The sequence below is a fragment of the Platichthys flesus genome, chromosome 1 (assembly GCF_949316205.1).
Source record: "Platichthys flesus chromosome 1, fPlaFle2.1, whole genome shotgun sequence".
In the NCBI taxonomy this organism is placed as follows: Eukaryota; Metazoa; Chordata; class Actinopteri; order Pleuronectiformes; family Pleuronectidae; genus Platichthys; species Platichthys flesus.
The window spans coordinates 26199793-26217629 of NC_084945.1; the positions used below are offsets into that span (position 1 = coordinate 26199793).

Sequence of the window (17837 nt, forward strand, 5' to 3'; positions counted from 1 at the left end):
TGTTCTCTCAAACAGTCAGACAACAGCATATGTGACGGCAACAAGTATCAAATGTCTATAATAAAGGTAAAGCAACATGATTGCTGTTGTGTCCCATCTTTTATCTTTTGATTGTCAAAATGAGGCGAATGCATGTTTTCTTACACAAACTTACAATCACTAAGAATATGTGAAGGACTTCTGACATTTTGGGGAAAATCATCAAAATACTGGGAATAGGACTCTCTTCCATACTTCCTCTTACTCTCTAAGGTCCCATTTTTCTGAAGGATATGAAAATGCCCCCTAACAAAAAGTACTCAGGGTAACATGACAACAATGAAACTAATCTTCAAAATTTGACTAAATATATCAGAAATTCAGGGGAATGCAGTTATAAGACACAAAAACACATTTGACTGAAAAATTCTTTCATCACAAACAAAATATCCGGAATTGAAATTTGTGCGTCAGTATAAATTTCCAGTAATTGATCATAGACTAAAGACAGAGGATGCATCTCCACTTCCTTTCTCTTTCCAGAAATTAAACGAAAATATTTATTATACAAACACCACAACTTTGCGATGATGACATCATTTGGAACTAGAGTCTATGCAGTAGCGCTTGAGGGATGGAACCGCAGTATCGAGGTCCATCTTATACATTTCATCACCACATCGTGAGTCAGTGTCAGCTGTCAAGTTTTCCCATGTTTTCAAAGCATCAAATAACTAATTACAACCAATCTTACTGTGAAGGAGCACTTGAACTGACATCATTGCTATTACAAATATCTACATCATAAGCTCTCTTTGAAAAAATGTATTTGATGTGGACTTAGATTTAGAATTTAGTCCATGTCCCATCCACCGACATTGAGGAGGCAGGATTCATGACCTGTACTGCAGCCAGCCATAAGGGAGCAATCAATATCCTTTACCTTCACATTTATGGATTATAGATCGATGTTTGATTGTTTTATTGGCTCATGACCAAATTTGCAATGCAAAGATAAAGTCTCTATGTGTGTCTGTGCATCTAAAGAAAATAGAGACAATTCAAAAAACTGTTTGGGACATTTTGCATGCTTTTTTGACACAGTCCCTAACATCAGCTCATCATTTTCCCATATCCTATCAAACCCAATAGTGTGCAGGCTTCAGCACTGCATGAAGACAAAAAAATAACCCGTGTGTAAGATCACTAAAGTTCCCCTGATCTTTACTATTGCACCTTCAGATAGTCAAACAACCCCCTAATCCTTTGGAGCTCCTCAACATCTGGACAGTTGATTGACTTCAATCTTTTTTTTTAATTATTAATAGTTCTCTTTATAAACCCTGTATAAAGAAAACCACTTGTCTACTCTTCCCCCCCACTAACCAGAAATAAAGCCAAAACATCCCAGATATGAACACTGCAATCTTACGTAGTTGGAGCCAGAGTCTGACAATAGCGATTGGAGGATCAAGCCAAGGTACTGAGGTCCTGCAGACTCGCGCTCAACCAATTGTGTGTCAGTCTCAGCTAATGATCTCTGACCACATTTTCTATAGCATCATTAGCATTGTTTAATATAAAATATATAAAGAATCTTTGAGAAATATACATTTGATGTGTACTTTGCCTTTTTAGTTTTTGTCCTCGTTCCATCCACTAACATGGAAGGGACAGAATTTATGAACTATGCTAATGCCACTTTTTTAGAACTCGACTGTTTAGCTCTGTGACTCAAGTGTAATAAAAGAAGGACAATCTGAGACTACTTAACTTCCCTTCTGCGTTTTTGCCTGTTTGTTTATATTTTGTCAAGTCATCATTCAAGTTCAAAGCTTCTTTGACTCCTAGTGCTTTATTTCTACATAGTTCGTTTTAATCCTAAAAGGACAGTGCTCACCTGACCATGAAACAATGACGGAGCCACTTTTACAATTTTTCTACAGGGATTTTTTGTTTTAACTTTATGGTGAATTAACATCCGGTAGCCTGCCTCTTTAAAGTGATTTCATTTCGATTGCATCAAAATATAGATGGTGTCTGTGTAAGAAGAACGTAAGAGATTCAGTTTGTGCCAAAGGTCGTCTCAATGAGAATACAAATATTTATCACTCAGTTCAAATTTGTCATGCTTCTTCTAAAATAATAGCATATGTTATTGATACAAGTTGATTCTTCAACAAGTATAAAGCTTTTAAAAGTGTCACATGTGTTGATCTACCTACTGACCAGAGATAACAAACTATGTTGAAACACTGGGTTTGTCCGTGGAGTCGTTCCTTCGAAAGTTTATTTAGGCCTAACAGTTTGGACCCCAGCCCATAATAATCCTGCAGACACACCTGTAGAGGAGAGTATAAAGAGCCTGGACAGCACTGAGTCAAACATAAAGCATCAGGAGTCTCTCCTCTCCACAGAAGCTCCACAGCCTCCACACCCACCCTGAAGATGACTCCCAGTGTCAGCCTGCTGCTGCTGCTCTTGCTCGGCCTCTCACAGGCTCATCCTCTCCAGGAGGAGGTAATGGAAGAAGACGTTCCTGAGAACACCATGGATATTTCAACCAGGATTCTGGCCTCAAACAACGCCATAGATGAGATACATGAGGAGGAAATTGAAGAAGAAGTTCCCGAGGGCACCATGGACATCACCACCGGGATTCTGACCTCAAACAATGCCACAGATGAGATCCTGCTGGAAGGAGACCTGGTCGCTCCGAGAACCCGGAACGCCATGAAGTGCTGGTCTCAGAAGTGCCTGTGGAGGAAAGCCTCAAACGGTCAGGTGGTGATCCCCTTCACCCTGAGCAGAGAGTTCAGCAGCATGGAGAGGCAGAAGATCGACCGTGCCATGAAAGCCTTCCAAAGAAGGACCTGCATCCGCTTCGTCCCCCGTCAGAACCAGCGCGACTACATCAGCATTGAGAACAGAGGCGGATGTTTCTCCTCTCTGGGCAGAGTGGGAGGCAGACAGGTGCTCTCTCTCAACAGGGGGGGCTGTGTCCAAAACGGAATCATCCAGCATGAGATCAACCACGCTCTGGGCTTCAACCACGAGCAGACCAGGAGCGACCGCGACAGATATGTCAGGATCAACTGGGGGAACATCAACCAGGGGATGGCCTACAACTTCTACAAGAAGGACACCAACAACCTGAACACTCCCTACGACTACTCCTCCATCATGCACTACGGAAGAACAGCCTTCGCCATCCAACGGGGGAGGGACACCATCACCCCCATCCCCAACTCCAACGTCCGGATCGGCCAGAGGCAGGGCATGTCCTCCTTGGACATCATGAGAATCAACAGGTTCTATAGCTGCTAACAAAAATGCTGATGCAAAATACAGAAAATTCACCCTTTACTGTATGTGTTTTACTGTTATTAAATAAAACCCATAATCTCTGCAAGCAATGGTAAAGATCACATTTCTTTTGACTATGTTCTCTCAAACAGTCAGACAACAGCATATGTGACGGCAACAAGTATCAAATGTCTATAATAAAGGTAAAGCAACATGATTGCTGTTGTGTCCCATCTTTTATCTTTTGATTGTCAAAATGAGGCGAATGCATGTTTTCTTACACAAACTTACAATCACTAAGAATATGTGAAGGACTTCTGACATTTTGGGGAAAATCATCAAAATACTGGGAATAGGACTCTCTTCCATACTTCCTCTTACTCTCTAAGGTCCCATTTTTCTGAAGGATATGAAAATGCCCCCTAACAAAAAGTACTCAGGGTAACATGACAACAATGAAACTAATCTTCAAAATTTGACTAAATATATCAGAAATTCAGGGGAATGCAGTTATAAGACACAAAAACACATTTGACTGTAAAATTCTTTCATCACAAACAAAATATCCGGAATTGAAATTTGTGCGTCAGTATAAATTTCCAGTAATTGATCATAGACTAAAGACAGAGGATGCATCTCCACTTCCTTTCTCTTTCCAGAAATTAAACGAAAATATTTATTATACAAACACCACAACTTTGCGATGATGACATCATTTGGAACTAGAGTCTATGCAGTAGCGCTTGAGGGATGGAACCGCAGTATCGAGGTCCATCTTATACATTTCATCACCACATCGTGAGTCAGTGTCAGCTGTCAAGTTTTCCCATGTTTTCAAAGCATCAAATAACTATTTAGAACCAATCTTACTGTGAAGGAGCACTTGAACTGACATCATTGCTATTACAAATATCTACATCATAAGCTCTCTTTGAAAAAATGTATTTGATGTGGACTTAGATTTAGAATTTAGTCCATGTCCCATCCACCGACATTGAGGAGGCAGGATTCATGACCTGTACTGCAGCCAGCCATAAGGGAGCAATCAATATCCTTTACCTTCACATTTATGGATTATAGATCGATGTTTGATTGTGTTATTGGCTCATGACCAAATTTGCAATGCAAAGATAAAGTCTCTATGTGTGTCTGTGCATCTAAAGAAAATAGAGACAATTCAAAAAACTGTTTGGGACATTTTGCATGCTTTTTTGACACAGTCCCTAACATCAGCTCATCATTTTCCCATATCCTATCAAACCCAATAGTGTGCAGGCTTCAGCACTGCATGAAGACAAAAAAATAACACGTGTGTAAGATCACTAAAGTTCCCCTGATCTTTACTATTGCACCTTCAGATAGTCAAACAACCCCCTAATCCTTTGGAGCTCCTCAACATCTGGACAGTTGATTGACTTCAATCTTTTTTTTTAATTATTAATAGTTCTCTTTATAAACCCTGTATAAAGAAAACCACTTGTCTACTCTTCCCCCCCACTAACCAGAAATAAAGCCAAAACATCCCAGATATGAACACTGCAATCTTACGTAGTTGGAGCCAGAGTCTGACAATAGCGATTGGAGGATCAAGCCAAGGTACTGAGGTCCTGCAGACTCGCGCTCAACCAATTGTGTGTCAGTCTCAGCTAATGATCTCTGACCACATTTTCTATAGCATCATTAGCATTGTTTAATATAAAATATATAAAGAATCTTTGAGAAATATACATTTGATGTGTACTTTGCCTTTTTAGTTTTTGTCCTCGTTCCATCCACTAACATGGAAGGGACAGAATTTATGAACTATGCTAATGCCACTTTTTTAGAACTCGACTGTTTAGCTCTGTGACTCAAGTGTAATAAAAGAAGGACAATCTGAGACTACTTAACTTCCCTTCTGCGTTTTTGCCTGTTTGTTTATATTTTGTCAAGTCATCATTCAAGTTCAAAGCTTCTTTGACTCCTAGTGCTTTATTTCTACATAGTTCGTTTTAATCCTAAAAGGACAGTGCTCACCTGACCATGAAACAATGACGGAGCCACTTTTACAATTTTTCTACAGGGATTTTTTGTTTTAACTTTATGGTGAATTAACATCCGGTAGCCTGCCTCTTTAAAGTGATTTCATTTCGATTGCATCAAAATATAGATGGTGTCTGTGTAAGAAGAACGTAAGAGATTCAGTTTGTGCCAAAGGTCGTCTCAATGAGAATACAAATATTTATCACTCAGTTCAAATTTGTCATGCTTCTTCTAAAATAATAGCATATGTTATTGATACAAGTTGATTCTTCAACAAGTATAAAGCTTTTAAAAGTGTCACATGTGTTGATCTACCTACTGACCAGAGATAACAAACTATGTTGAAACACTGGGTTTGTCCGTGGAGTCGTTCCTTCGAAAGTTTATTTAGGCCTAACAGTTTGGACCCCAGCCCATAATAATCCTGCAGACACACCTGTAGAGGAGAGTATAAAGAGCCTGGACAGCACTGAGTCAAACATAAAGCATCAGGAGTCTCTCCTCTCCACAGAAGCTCCACAGCCTCCACACCCACCCTGAAGATGACTCCCAGTGTCAGCCTGCTGCTGCTGCTCTTGCTCGGCCTCTCACAGGCTCATCCTCTCCAGGAGGAGGTAATGGAAGAAGACGTTCCTAAGAACACCATGGATATTTCAACCAGGATTCTGGCCTCAAACAACGCCATAGATGAGATACATGAGGAGGAAATTGAAGAAGAAGTTCCCGAGGGCACCATGGACATCACCACCGGGATTCTGACCTCAAACAATGCCACAGATGAGATCCTGCTGGAAGGAGACCTGGTCGCTCCGAGAACCCGGAACGCCATGAAGTGCTGGTCTCAGAAGTGCCTGTGGAGGAAAGCCTCAAACGGTCAGGTGGTGATCCCCTTCACCCTGAGCAGAGAGTTCAGCAGCATGGAGAGGCAGAAGATCGACCGTGCCATGAAAGCCTTCCAAAGAAGGACCTGCATCCGCTTCGTCCCCCGTCAGAACCAGCGCGACTACATCAGCATTGAGAACAGAGGCGGATGTTTCTCCTCTCTGGGCAGAGTGGGAGGCAGACAGGTGCTCTCTCTCAACAGGGGGGGCTGTGTCCAAAACGGAATCATCCAGCATGAGATCAACCACGCTCTGGGCTTCAACCACGAGCAGACCAGGAGCGACCGCGACAGATATGTCAGGATCAACTGGGGGAACATCAACCAGGGGATGGCCTACAACTTCTACAAGAAGGACACCAACAACCTGAACACTCCCTACGACTACTCCTCCATCATGCACTACGGAAGAACAGCCTTCGCCATCCAACGGGGGAGGGACACCATCACCCCCATCCCCAACTCCAACGTCCGGATCGGCCAGAGGCAGGGCATGTCCTCCTTGGACATCATGAGAATCAACAGGTTCTATAGCTGCTAACAAAAATGCTGATGCAAAATACAGAAAATTCACCCTTTACTGTATGTGTTTTACTGTTATTAAATAAAACCCACAATCTCTGCAAGCAATGGTAAAGATCACATTTCTTTTGACTATGTTCTCTCAAACAGTCAGACAACAGCATATGTGACGGCAACAAGTATCAAATGTCTATAATAAAGGTAAAGCAACATGATTGCTGTTGTGTCCCATCTTTTATCTTTTGATTGTCAAAATGAGGCGAATGCATGTTTTCTTACACAAACTTACAATCACTAAGAATATGTGAAGGACTTCTGACATTTTGGGGAAAATCATCAAAATACTGGGAATAGGACTCTCTTCCATACTTCCTCTTACTCTCTAAGGTCCCATTTTTCTGAAGGATATGAAAATGCCCCCTAACAAAAAGTACTCAGGGTAACATGACAACAATGAAACTAATCTTCAAAATTTGACTAAATATATCAGAAATTCAGGGGAATGCAGTTATAAGACACAAAAACACATTTGACTGAAAAATTCTTTCATCACAAACAAAATATCCGGAATTGAAATTTGTGCGTCAGTATAAATTTCCAGTAATTGATCATAGACTAAAGACAGAGGATGCATCTCCACTTCCTTTCTCTTTCCAGAAATTAAACGAAAATATTTATTATACAAACACCACAACTTTGCGATGATGACATCATTTGGAACTAGAGTCTATGCAGTAGCGCTTGAGGGATGGAACTGCAGTATCGAGGTCCATCTTATACATTTCATCACCACATCGTGAGTCAGTGTCAGCTGTCAAGTTTTCCCATGTTTTCAAAGCATCAAATAACTAATTAGAACCAATCTTACTGTGAAGGAGCACTTGAACTGACATCATTGCCATTACAAATATCTACATCATAAGCTCTCTTTGAAAAAATGTATTTGATGTGGACTTAGATTTAGAATTTAGTCCATGTCCCATCCACCGACATTGAGGAGGCAGGATTCATGACCTGTACTGCAGCCAGCCATAAGGGAGCAATCAATATCCTTTACCTTCACATTTATGGATTATAGATCGATGTTTGATTGTGTTATTGGCTCATGACCAAATTTGCAATGCAAAGATAAAGTCTCTATGTGTGTCTGTGCATCTAAAGAAAATAGAGACAATTCAAAAAACTGTTTGGGACATTTTGCATGCTTTTTTGACACAGTCCCTAACATCAGCTCATCATTTTCCCATATCCTATCAAACCCAATAGTGTGCAGGCTTCAGCACTGCATGAAGACAAAAAAATAACACGTGTGTAAGATCACTAAAGTTCCCCTGATCTTTACTATTGCACCTTCAGATAGTCAAACAACCCCCTAATCCTTTGGAGCTCCTCAACATCTGGACAGTTGATTGACTTCAATCTTTTTTTTTAATTATTAATAGTTCTCTTTATAAACCCTGTATAAAGAAAACCACTTGTCTACTCTTCCCCCCCACTAACCAGAAATAAAGCCAAAACATCCCAGATATGAACACTGCAATCTTACGTAGTTGGAGCCAGAGTCTGACAATAGCGATTGGAGGATCAAGCCAAGGTACTGAGGTCCTGCAGACTCGCGCTCAACCAATTGTGTGTCAGTCTCAGCTAATGATCTCTGAACACATTTTCTATAGCATCATTAGCATTTTTTAATATAAAATATATAAAGAATCTTTGAGAAATATACATTTGATGTGTACTTTGCCTTTTTAGTTTTTGTCCTCGTTCCATCCACTAACATGGAAGGGACAGAATTTATGAACTATGCTAATGCCACTTTTTTAGAACTCGACTGTTTAGCTCTGTGACTCAAGTGTAATAAAAGAAGGACAATCTGAGACTACTTAACTTCCCTTCTGCGTTTTTGCCTGTTTGTTTATATTTTGTCAAGTCATCATTCAAGTTCAAAGCTTCTTTGACTCCTAGTGCTTTATTTCTACATAGTTCGTTTTAATCCTAAAAGGACAGTGCTCACCTGACCATGAAACAATGACGGAGCCACTTTTACAATTTTTCTACAGGGATTTTTTGTTTTAACTTTATGGTGAATAAACATCCGGTAGCCTGCCTCTTTAAAGTGATTTCATTTCGATTGCATCAAAATATAGATGGTGTCTGTGTAAGAAGAACGTAAGAGATTCAGTTTGTGCCAAAGGTCGTCTCAATGAGAATACAAATATTTATCACTCAGTTCAAATTTGTCATGCTTCTTCTAAAATAATAGCATATGTTATTGATACTAGTTGATTCTTCAACAAGTATAAAGCTTTTAAAAGTGTCACATGTGTTGATCTACCTACTGACCAGAGATAACAAACTATGTTGAAACACTGGGTTTGTCCGTGGAGTCGTTCCTTCGAAAGTTTATTTAGGCCTAACAGTTTGGACCCCAGCCCATAATAATCCTGCAGACACACCTGTAGAGGAGAGTATAAAGAGCCTGGACAGCACTGAGTCAAACATAAAGCATCAGGAGTCTCTCCTCTCCACAGAAGCTCCACAGCCTCCACACCCACCCTGAAGATGACTCCCAGTGTCAGCCTGCTGCTGCTGCTCTTGCTCGGCCTCTCACAGGCTCATCCTCTCCAGGAGGAGGTAATGGAAGAAGACGTTCCTGAGAACACCATGGATATTTCAACCAGGATTCTGGCCTCAAACAACGCCATAGATGAGATACATGAGGAGGAAATTGAAGAAGAAGTTCCCGAGGGCACCATGGACATCACCACCGGGATTCTGACCTCAAACAATGCCACAGATGAGATCCTGCTGGAAGGAGACCTGGTCGCTCCGAGAACCCGGAACGCCATGAAGTGCTGGTCTCAGAAGTGCCTGTGGAGGAAAGCCTCAAACGGTCAGGTGGTGATCCCCTTCACCCTGAGCAGAGAGTTCAGCAGCATGGAGAGGCAGAAGATCGACCGTGCCATGAAAGCCTTCCAAAGAAGGACCTGCATCCGCTTCGTCCCCCGTCAGAACCAGCGCGACTACATCAGCATTGAGAACAGAGGCGGATGTTTCTCCTCTCTGGGCAGAGTGGGAGGCAGACAGGTGCTCTCTCTCAACAGGGGGGGCTGTGTCCAAAACGGAATCATCCAGCATGAGATCAACCACGCTCTGGGCTTCAACCACGAGCAGACCAGGAGCGACCGCGACAGATATGTCAGGATCAACTGGGGGAACATCAACCAGGGGATGGCCTACAACTTCTACAAGAAGGACACCAACAACCTGAACACTCCCTACGACTACTCCTCCATCATGCACTACGGAAGAACAGCCTTCGCCATCCAACGGGGGAGGGACACCATCACCCCCATCCCCAACTCCAACGTCCGGATCGGCCAGAGGCAGGGCATGTCCTCCTTGGACATCATGAGAATCAACAGGTTCTATAGCTGCTAACAAAAATGCTGATGCAAAATACAGAAAATTCACCCTTTACTGTATGTGCTTTACTGTTATTAAATAAAACCCATAATCTCTGCAAGCAATGGTAAAGATCACATTTCTTTTGACTATGTTCTCTCAAACAGTCAGACAACAGCATATGTGACGGCAACAAGTATCAAATGTCTATAATAAAGGTAAAGCAACATGATTGCTGTTGTGTCCCATCTTTTATCTTTTGATTGTCAAAATGGAGCGAATGCATTTTTTCTTACACAAACTTACAATCACTAAGAATATGTGAAGGACTTCTGACATTTTGGGGAAAATCATCAAAATACTGGGAATAGGACTCTCTTCCATACTTCCTCTTACTCTCTAAGGTCCCATTTTTCTGAAGGATATGAAAATGCCCCCTAACAAAAAGTACTCAGGGTAACATGACAACAATGAAACTAATCTTCAAAATTTGACTAAATATATCAGAAATTCAGGGGAATGCAGTTATAAGACACAAGAACACATTTAACTGAAAAATTCCTTCATCACAAACATAATATCCGGAATTGAAATTTGTGCGTCAGTATAAATTTCCAGTAATTGATCATAGACTAAAGACAGAGGATGCATCTCCACTTCCTTTCTCTTTCCAGAAATTAAACGAAAATATTTATTATACAAACACCACAACTTTGCGATGATGACATCATTTGGAACTAGAGTCTATGCAGTAGCGCTTGAGGGATGGAACCGCAGTATCGAGGTCCATCTTATACATTTCATCACCACATCGTGAGTCAGTGTCAGCTGTCAAGTTTCCCATGTTTTCATAGCATCAAATAACTAATTAGAACCAATCTTACTGTGAAGGAGCACTTGAACTGACATCATTGCCATTACAAATATCTACATCATAAGCTCTCTTTGAAAAAATGTATTTGATGTGGACTTAGATGTAGAATTTAGTCCATGTCCCATCCACCGACATTGAGGAGGCAGGATTCATGACCTGTACTGCAGCCAGCCATAAGGGAGCAATCAATATCCTTTACCTTCACATTTATGGATTATAGATCGATGTTTGATTGTGTTATTGGCTCATGATCAAATTTGCAATGCAAAGATAAAGTCTCTATGTGCGTCTGTGCATCTAAAGAAAATAGAGACGATTCAAAAAACTGTTTGGGACATTTTGCATGCTTTTTTGACACAGTCCCTAACATCAGCTCATCATTTTCCCATATCCTATCAAACCCAATAGTGTGCAGGCTTCAGCACTGCATGAAGACAAAAAAATAACACGTGTGAAAGATCACTGAAGTTCCCCTGATCTTTACCATTGCACCTTCAGATAGTCAAACAACCCCCTAATCCTTTGGAGCTCCTCAACATCTGGACAGTTGATTGACTTCAATCTTTTTTTTTAATTATTAATAGTTCTCTTTATAAACCCTGTATAAAGAAAACCACTTGTCTACTCTTCCCCCCCACTAACCAGAAATAAAGCCAAAACATCCCAGATATGAACACTGCAATATTACGTAGTTGGAGCCAGAGTCTGACAATAGCGATTGGAGGATCAAGCCAAGGTACTGAGGTCCTGCAGACCTCTGCAGGACCTCAGTACACAATTGGTGTGTGTCTGACTGACACACACCAATTGTGTGTCAGTCTCAGCTAATGATCTCTGACCACATTTTCTATAGCATCATTAGCATTGTTTAATATAAAATATATAAAGAATCTTTGAGAAATATACATTTGATGTGTACTTTGCCTTTTTAGTTTTTGTCCTCGTTCCATCCACTAACATGGAAGGGACAGAATTTATGAACTATGCTAATGCCACTTTTTTAGAACTCGACTGTTTAGCTCTGTGACTCAAGTGTAATAAAAGAAGGACAATCTGAGACTACTTAACTTCCCTTCTGCGTTTTTGCCTGTTTGTTTATATTTTGTCAAGTCATCATTCAAGTTCAAAGCTTCTTTGACTCCTAGTGCTTTATTTCTACATAGTTCGTTTTAATCCTAAAAGGACAGTGCTCACCTGACCATGAAACAATGACGGAGCCACTTTTACAATTTTTCTACAGGGATTTTTTGTTTTAACTTTATGGTGAATTAACATCCGGTAGCCTGCCTCTTTAAAGTGATTTCATTTCGATTGCATCAAAATATAGATGGTGTCTGTGTAAGAAGAACGTAAGAGATTCAGTTTGTGCCAAAGGTCGTCTCAATGAGAATACAAATATTTATCACTCAGTTCAAATTTGTCATGCTTCTTCTAAAATAATAGCATATGTTATTGATACAAGTTGATTCTTCAACAAGTATAAAGCTTTTAAAAGTGTCACATGTGTTGATCTACCTACTGACCAGAGATAACAAACTATGTTGAAACACTGGGTTTGTCCGTGGAGTCGTTCCTTCGAAAGTTTATTTAGGCCTAACAGTTTGGACCCCAGCCCATAATAATCCTGCAGACACACCTGTAGAGGAGAGTATAAAGAGCCTGGACAGCACTGAGTCAAACATAAAGCATCAGGAGTCTCTCCTCTCCACAGAAGCTCCACAGCCTCCACACCCACCCTGAAGATGACTCCCAGTGTCAGCCTGCTGCTGCTGCTCTTGCTCGGCCTCTCACAGGCTCATCCTCTCCAGGAGGAGGTAATGGAAGAAGACGTTCCTGAGAACACCATGGATATTTCAACCAGGATTCTGGCCTCAAACAACGCCATAGATGAGATACATGAGGAGGAAATTGAAGAAGAAGTTCCCGAGGGCACCATGGACATCACCACCGGGATTCTGACCTCAAACAATGCCACAGATGAGATCCTGCTGGAAGGAGACCTGGTCGCTCCGAGAACCCGGAACGCCATGAAGTGCTGGTCTCAGAAGTGCCTGTGGAGGAAAGCCTCAAACGGTCAGGTGGTGATCCCCTTCACCCTGAGCAGAGAGTTCAGCAGCATGGAGAGGCAGAAGATCGACCGTGCCATGAAAGCCTTCCAAAGAAGGACCTGCATCCGCTTCGTCCCCCGTCAGAACCAGCGCGACTACATCAGCATTGAGAACAGAGGCGGATGTTTCTCCTCTCTGGGCAGAGTGGGAGGCAGACAGGTGCTCTCTCTCAACAGGGGGGGCTGTGTCCAAAACGGAATCATCCAGCATGAGATCAACCACGCTCTGGGCTTCAACCACGAGCAGACCAGGAGCGACCGCGACAGATATGTCAGGATCAACTGGGGGAACATCAACCAGGGGATGGCCTACAACTTCTACAAGAAGGACACCAACAACCTGAACACTCCCTACGACTACTCCTCCATCATGCACTACGGAAGAACAGCCTTCGCCATCCAACGGGGGAGGGACACCATCACCCCCATCCCCAACTCCAACGTCCGGATCGGCCAGAGGCAGGGCATGTCCTCCTTGGACATCATGAGAATCAACAGGTTCTATAGCTGCTAACAAAAATGCTGATGCAAAATACAGAAAATTCACCCTTTACTGTATGTGTTTTACTGTTATTAAATAAAACCCATAATCTCTGCAAGCAATGGTAAAGATCACATTTCTTTTGACTATGTTCTCTCAAACAGTCAGACAACAGCATATGTGACGGCAACAAGTATCAAATGTCTATAATAAAGGTAAAGCAACATGATTGCTGTTGTGTCCCATCTTTTATCTTTTGATTGTCAAAATGAGGCGAATGCATTTTTTCTTACACAAACTTACAATCACTAAGAATATGTGAAGGACTTCTGACATTTTGGGGAAAATCATCAAAATACTGGGAATAGGACTCTCTTCCATACTTCCTCTTACTCTCTAAGGTCCCATTTTTCTGAAGGATATGAAAATGCCCCCTAACAAAAAGTACTCAGGGTAACATGACAACAATGAAACTAATCTTCAAAATTTGACTAAATATATCAGAAATTCAGGGGAATGCAGTTATAAGACACAAAAACACATTTGACTGAAAAATTCTTTCATCACAAACAAAATATCCGGAATTGAAATTTGTGCGTCAGTATAAATTTCCAGTAATTGATCATAGACTAAAGACAGAGGATGCATCTCCACTTCCTTTCTCTTTCCAGAAATTAAACGAAAATATTTATTATACAAACACCACAACTTTGCGATGATGACATCATTTGGAACTAGAGTCTATGCAGTAGCGCTTGAGGGATGGAACCGCAGTATCGAGGTCCATCTTATACATTTCATCACCACATCGTGAGTCAGTGTCAGCTGTCAAGTTTTCCCATGTTTTCAAAGCATCAAATAACTAATTAGAACCAATCTTACTGTGAAGGAGCACTTGAACTGACATCATTGCTATTACAAATATCTACATCATAAGCTCTCTTTGAAAAAATGTATTTGATGTGGACTTAGATTTAGAATTTAGTCCATGTCCCATCCACCGACATTGAGGAGGCAGGATTCATGACCTGTACTGCAGCCAGCCATAAGGGAGCAATCAATATCCTTTACCTTCACATTTATGGATTATAGATCGATGTTTGATTGTGTTATTGGCTCATGACCAAATTTGCAATGCAAAGATAAAGTCTCTATGTGTGTCTGTGCATCTAAAGAAAATAGAGACAATTCAAAAAACTGTTTGGGACATTTTGCATGCTTTTTTGACACAGTCCCTAACATCAGCTCATCATTTTCCCATATCCTATCAAACCCAATAGTGTGCAGGCTTCAGCACTGCATGAAGACAAAAAAATAAAACGTGTGTAAGATCACTAAAGTTTCCCTGATCTTTACTATTGCACCTTCAGATAGTCAAACAACCCCCTAATCCTTTGGAGCTCCTCAACATCTGGACAGTTGATTGACTTCAATCTTTTTTTTTAATTATTAAAAGTTCTCTTTATAAACCCTGTATAAAGAAAACCACTTGTCTACTCTTCCCCCCCACTAACCAGAAATAAAGCCAAAACATCCCAGATATGAACACTGCAATCTTACGTAGTTGGAGCCAGAGTCTGACAATAGCGATTGGAGGATCAAGCCAAGGTACTGAGGTCCTGCAGACTCGCGCTCAACCAATTGTGTGTCAGTCTCAGCTAATGATCTCTGACCACATTTTCTATAGCATCATTAGCATTGTTTAATATAAAATATATAAAGAATCTTTGAGAAATATACATTTGATGTGTACTTTGCCTTTTTAGTTTTTGTCCTCGTTCCATCCACTAACATGGAAGGGACAGAATTTATGAACTATGCTAATGCCACTTTTTTAGAACTCGACTGTTTAGCTCTGTGACTCAAGTGTAATAAAAGAAGGACAATCTGAGACTACTTAACTTCCCTTCTGCGTTTTTGCCTGTTTGTTTATATTTTGTCAAGTCATCATTCAAGTTCAAAGCTTCTTTGACTCCTAGTGCTTTATTTCTACATAGTTCGTTTTAATCCTAAAAGGACAGTGCTCACCTGACCATGAAACAATGACGGAGCCACTTTTACAATTTTTCTACAGGGATTTTTTGTTTTAACTTTATGGTGAATTAACATCCGGTAGCCTGCCTCTTTAAAGTGATTTCATTTCGATTGCATCAAAATATAGATGGTGTCTGTGTAAGAAGAACGTAAGAGATTCAGTTTGTGCCAAAGGTCGTCTCAATGAGAATACAAATATTTATCACTCAGTTCAAATTTGTCATGCTTCTTCTAAAATAATAGCATATGTTATTGATACAAGTTGATTCTTCAACAAGTATAAAGCTTTTAAAAGTGTCACATGTGTTGATCTACCTACTGACCAGAGATAACAAACTATGTTGAAACACTGGGTTTGTCCGTGGAGTCGTTCCTTCGAAAGTTTATTTAGGCCTAACAGTTTGGACCCCAGCCCATAATAATCCTGCAGACACACCTGTAGAGGAGAGTATAAAGAGCCTGGACAGCACTGAGTCAAACATAAAGCATCAGGAGTCTCTCCTCTCCACAGAAGCTCCACAGCCTCCACACCCACCCTGAAGATGACTCCCAGTGTCAGCCTGCTGCTGCTGCTCTTGCTCGGCCTCTCACAGGCTCATCCTCTCCAGGAGGAGGTAATGGAAGAAGACGTTCCTAAGAACACCATGGATATTTCAACCAGGATTCTGGCCTCAAACAACGCCATAGATGAGATACATGAGGAGGAAATTGAAGAAGAAGTTCCCGAGGGCACCATGGACATCACCACCGGGATTCTGACCTCAAACAATGCCACAGATGAGATCCTGCTGGAAGGAGACCTGGTCGCTCCGAGAACCCGGAACGCCATGAAGTGCTGGTCTCAGAAGTGCCTGTGGAGGAAAGCCTCAAACGGTCAGGTGGTGATCCCCTTCACCCTGAGCAGAGAGTTCAGCAGCATGGAGAGGCAGAAGATCGACCGTGCCATGAAAGCCTTCCAAAGAAGGACCTGCATCCGCTTCGTCCCCCGTCAGAACCAACGCGACTACATCAGCATTGAGAACAGAGGCGGATGTTTCTCCTCTCTGGGCAGAGTGGGAGGCAGACAGGTGCTCTCTCTCAACAGGGGGGGCTGTGTCCAAAACGGAATCATCCAGCATGAGATCAACCACGCTCTGGGCTTCAACCACGAGCAGACCAGGAGCGACCGCGACAGATATGTCAGGATCAACTGGGGGAACATCAACCAGGGGATGGCCTACAACTTCTACAAGAAGGACACCAACAACCTGAACACTCCCTACGACTACTCCTCCATCATGCACTACGGAAGAACAGCCTTCGCCATCCAACGGGGGAGGGACACCATCACCCCCATCCCCAACTCCAACGTCCGGATCGGCCAGAGGCAGGGCATGTCCTCCTTGGACATCATGAGAATCAACAGGTTCTATAGCTGCTAACAAAAATGCTGATGCAAAATACAGAAAATTCACCCTTTACTGTATGTGTTTTACTGTTATTAAATAAAACCCATAATCTCTGCAAGCAATGGTAAAGATCACATTTCTTTTGACTATGTTCTCTCAAACAGTCAGACAACAGCATATGTGACGGCAACAAGTATCAAATGTCTATAATAAAGGTAAAGCAACATGATTGCTGTTGTGTCCCATCTTTTATCTTTTGATTGTCAAAATGAGGCGAATGCATGTTTTCTTACACAAACTTACAATCACTAAGAATATGTGAAGGATTTCTGACATTTTGGGGAAAATCATCAAAATACTGGGAATAGGACTCTCTTCCATACTTCCTCTTACTCTCTAAGTTCCTATTTTTCTGAAGGATATGAAAATGCCCCCTAACAAAAAGTACTCAGGGTAACATGACAACAATGAAACTAATCTTCAAAATTTGACTAAATATATCAGAAATTCAGGGGAATGCAGTTGTAAGACACCTTCAGTTATAAGAAGGAGCACTTGAACTGACATCATTTCCATTAAAAAAATCTACATTAGAAGCTCTCTTTGAAGTATGTATTTGATGTGGACTTAGATTTAGAATTTAGTCCATGTCCCATCCACCGACATTGAGGAGGCAGGATTCATGACCTGTACTGCAGCCAGCCATAAGGGAGCAATCAATATCCTTTACCTTCACATTTATGGATTATAGATCGATGTTTGATTGTGTTATTGGCTCATGATCAAATTTGCAATGCAAAGCTAAAGTCTCTATGTGTGTCTCTTGTCTCCTCTCCCCC

The 17837-nt window shown here is 41.4% G+C and overlaps 5 protein-coding genes across 7 annotated transcripts; all 5 read left to right on the forward strand.

The window, feature by feature from the left end:
* The first annotated feature begins 2297 nt into the window (after positions 1-2297).
* On the forward strand, positions 2298-3422 carry LOC133958937 (high choriolytic enzyme 1-like). The gene has a single exon (XM_062393974.1). It carries the CDS (start codon positions 2428-2430, stop codon positions 3304-3306), a length of 879 nt encoding a protein of 292 aa, XP_062249958.1. The 5' UTR covers positions 2298-2427; the 3' UTR covers positions 3307-3422.
* Positions 3423-5849: 2427 nt separating this feature from the next.
* On the forward strand, positions 5850-6728 carry LOC133958949 (high choriolytic enzyme 1-like). Of its 2 annotated transcripts, XM_062393993.1 has the most exons (2): positions 5850-5921; positions 6009-6728. In XM_062393993.1, exons 1-2 carry the CDS (start codon positions 5850-5852, stop codon positions 6726-6728), a joined length of 792 nt encoding a protein of 263 aa, XP_062249977.1. The 2 variants fall into 2 exon arrangements, with proteins under 2 accessions (XP_062249977.1, XP_062249969.1); XM_062393985.1 differs by having other exon boundaries at positions 5850-6728.
* Positions 6729-9141: 2413 nt separating this feature from the next.
* Positions 9142-10150, forward strand: LOC133958960 (high choriolytic enzyme 1-like). Its single transcript, XM_062394005.1, has one exon. It carries the CDS (start codon positions 9272-9274, stop codon positions 10148-10150), a length of 879 nt encoding a protein of 292 aa, XP_062249989.1. The 5' UTR covers positions 9142-9271.
* Positions 10151-12600: 2450 nt separating this feature from the next.
* LOC133958969 (high choriolytic enzyme 1-like) lies at positions 12601-13687 on the forward strand. The gene has a single exon (XM_062394016.1). The coding sequence runs from the start codon at positions 12731-12733 to the stop codon at positions 13607-13609; it is 879 nt and encodes a 292-aa protein (XP_062250000.1). The 5' UTR covers positions 12601-12730; the 3' UTR covers positions 13610-13687.
* Positions 13688-16152: 2465 nt separating this feature from the next.
* On the forward strand, positions 16153-17109 carry LOC133958978 (high choriolytic enzyme 1-like). Of its 2 annotated transcripts, XM_062394034.1 has the most exons (2): positions 16153-16224; positions 16312-17109. In XM_062394034.1, the coding sequence occupies exons 1-2, from the start codon at positions 16153-16155 to the stop codon at positions 17029-17031; spliced, it is 792 nt and encodes a 263-aa protein (XP_062250018.1). In that variant the 3' UTR covers positions 17032-17109. The 2 variants fall into 2 exon arrangements, with proteins under 2 accessions (XP_062250018.1, XP_062250012.1); XM_062394028.1 differs by having other exon boundaries at positions 16153-17109.
* The last annotated feature ends 728 nt before the right edge of the window (positions 17110-17837 follow it).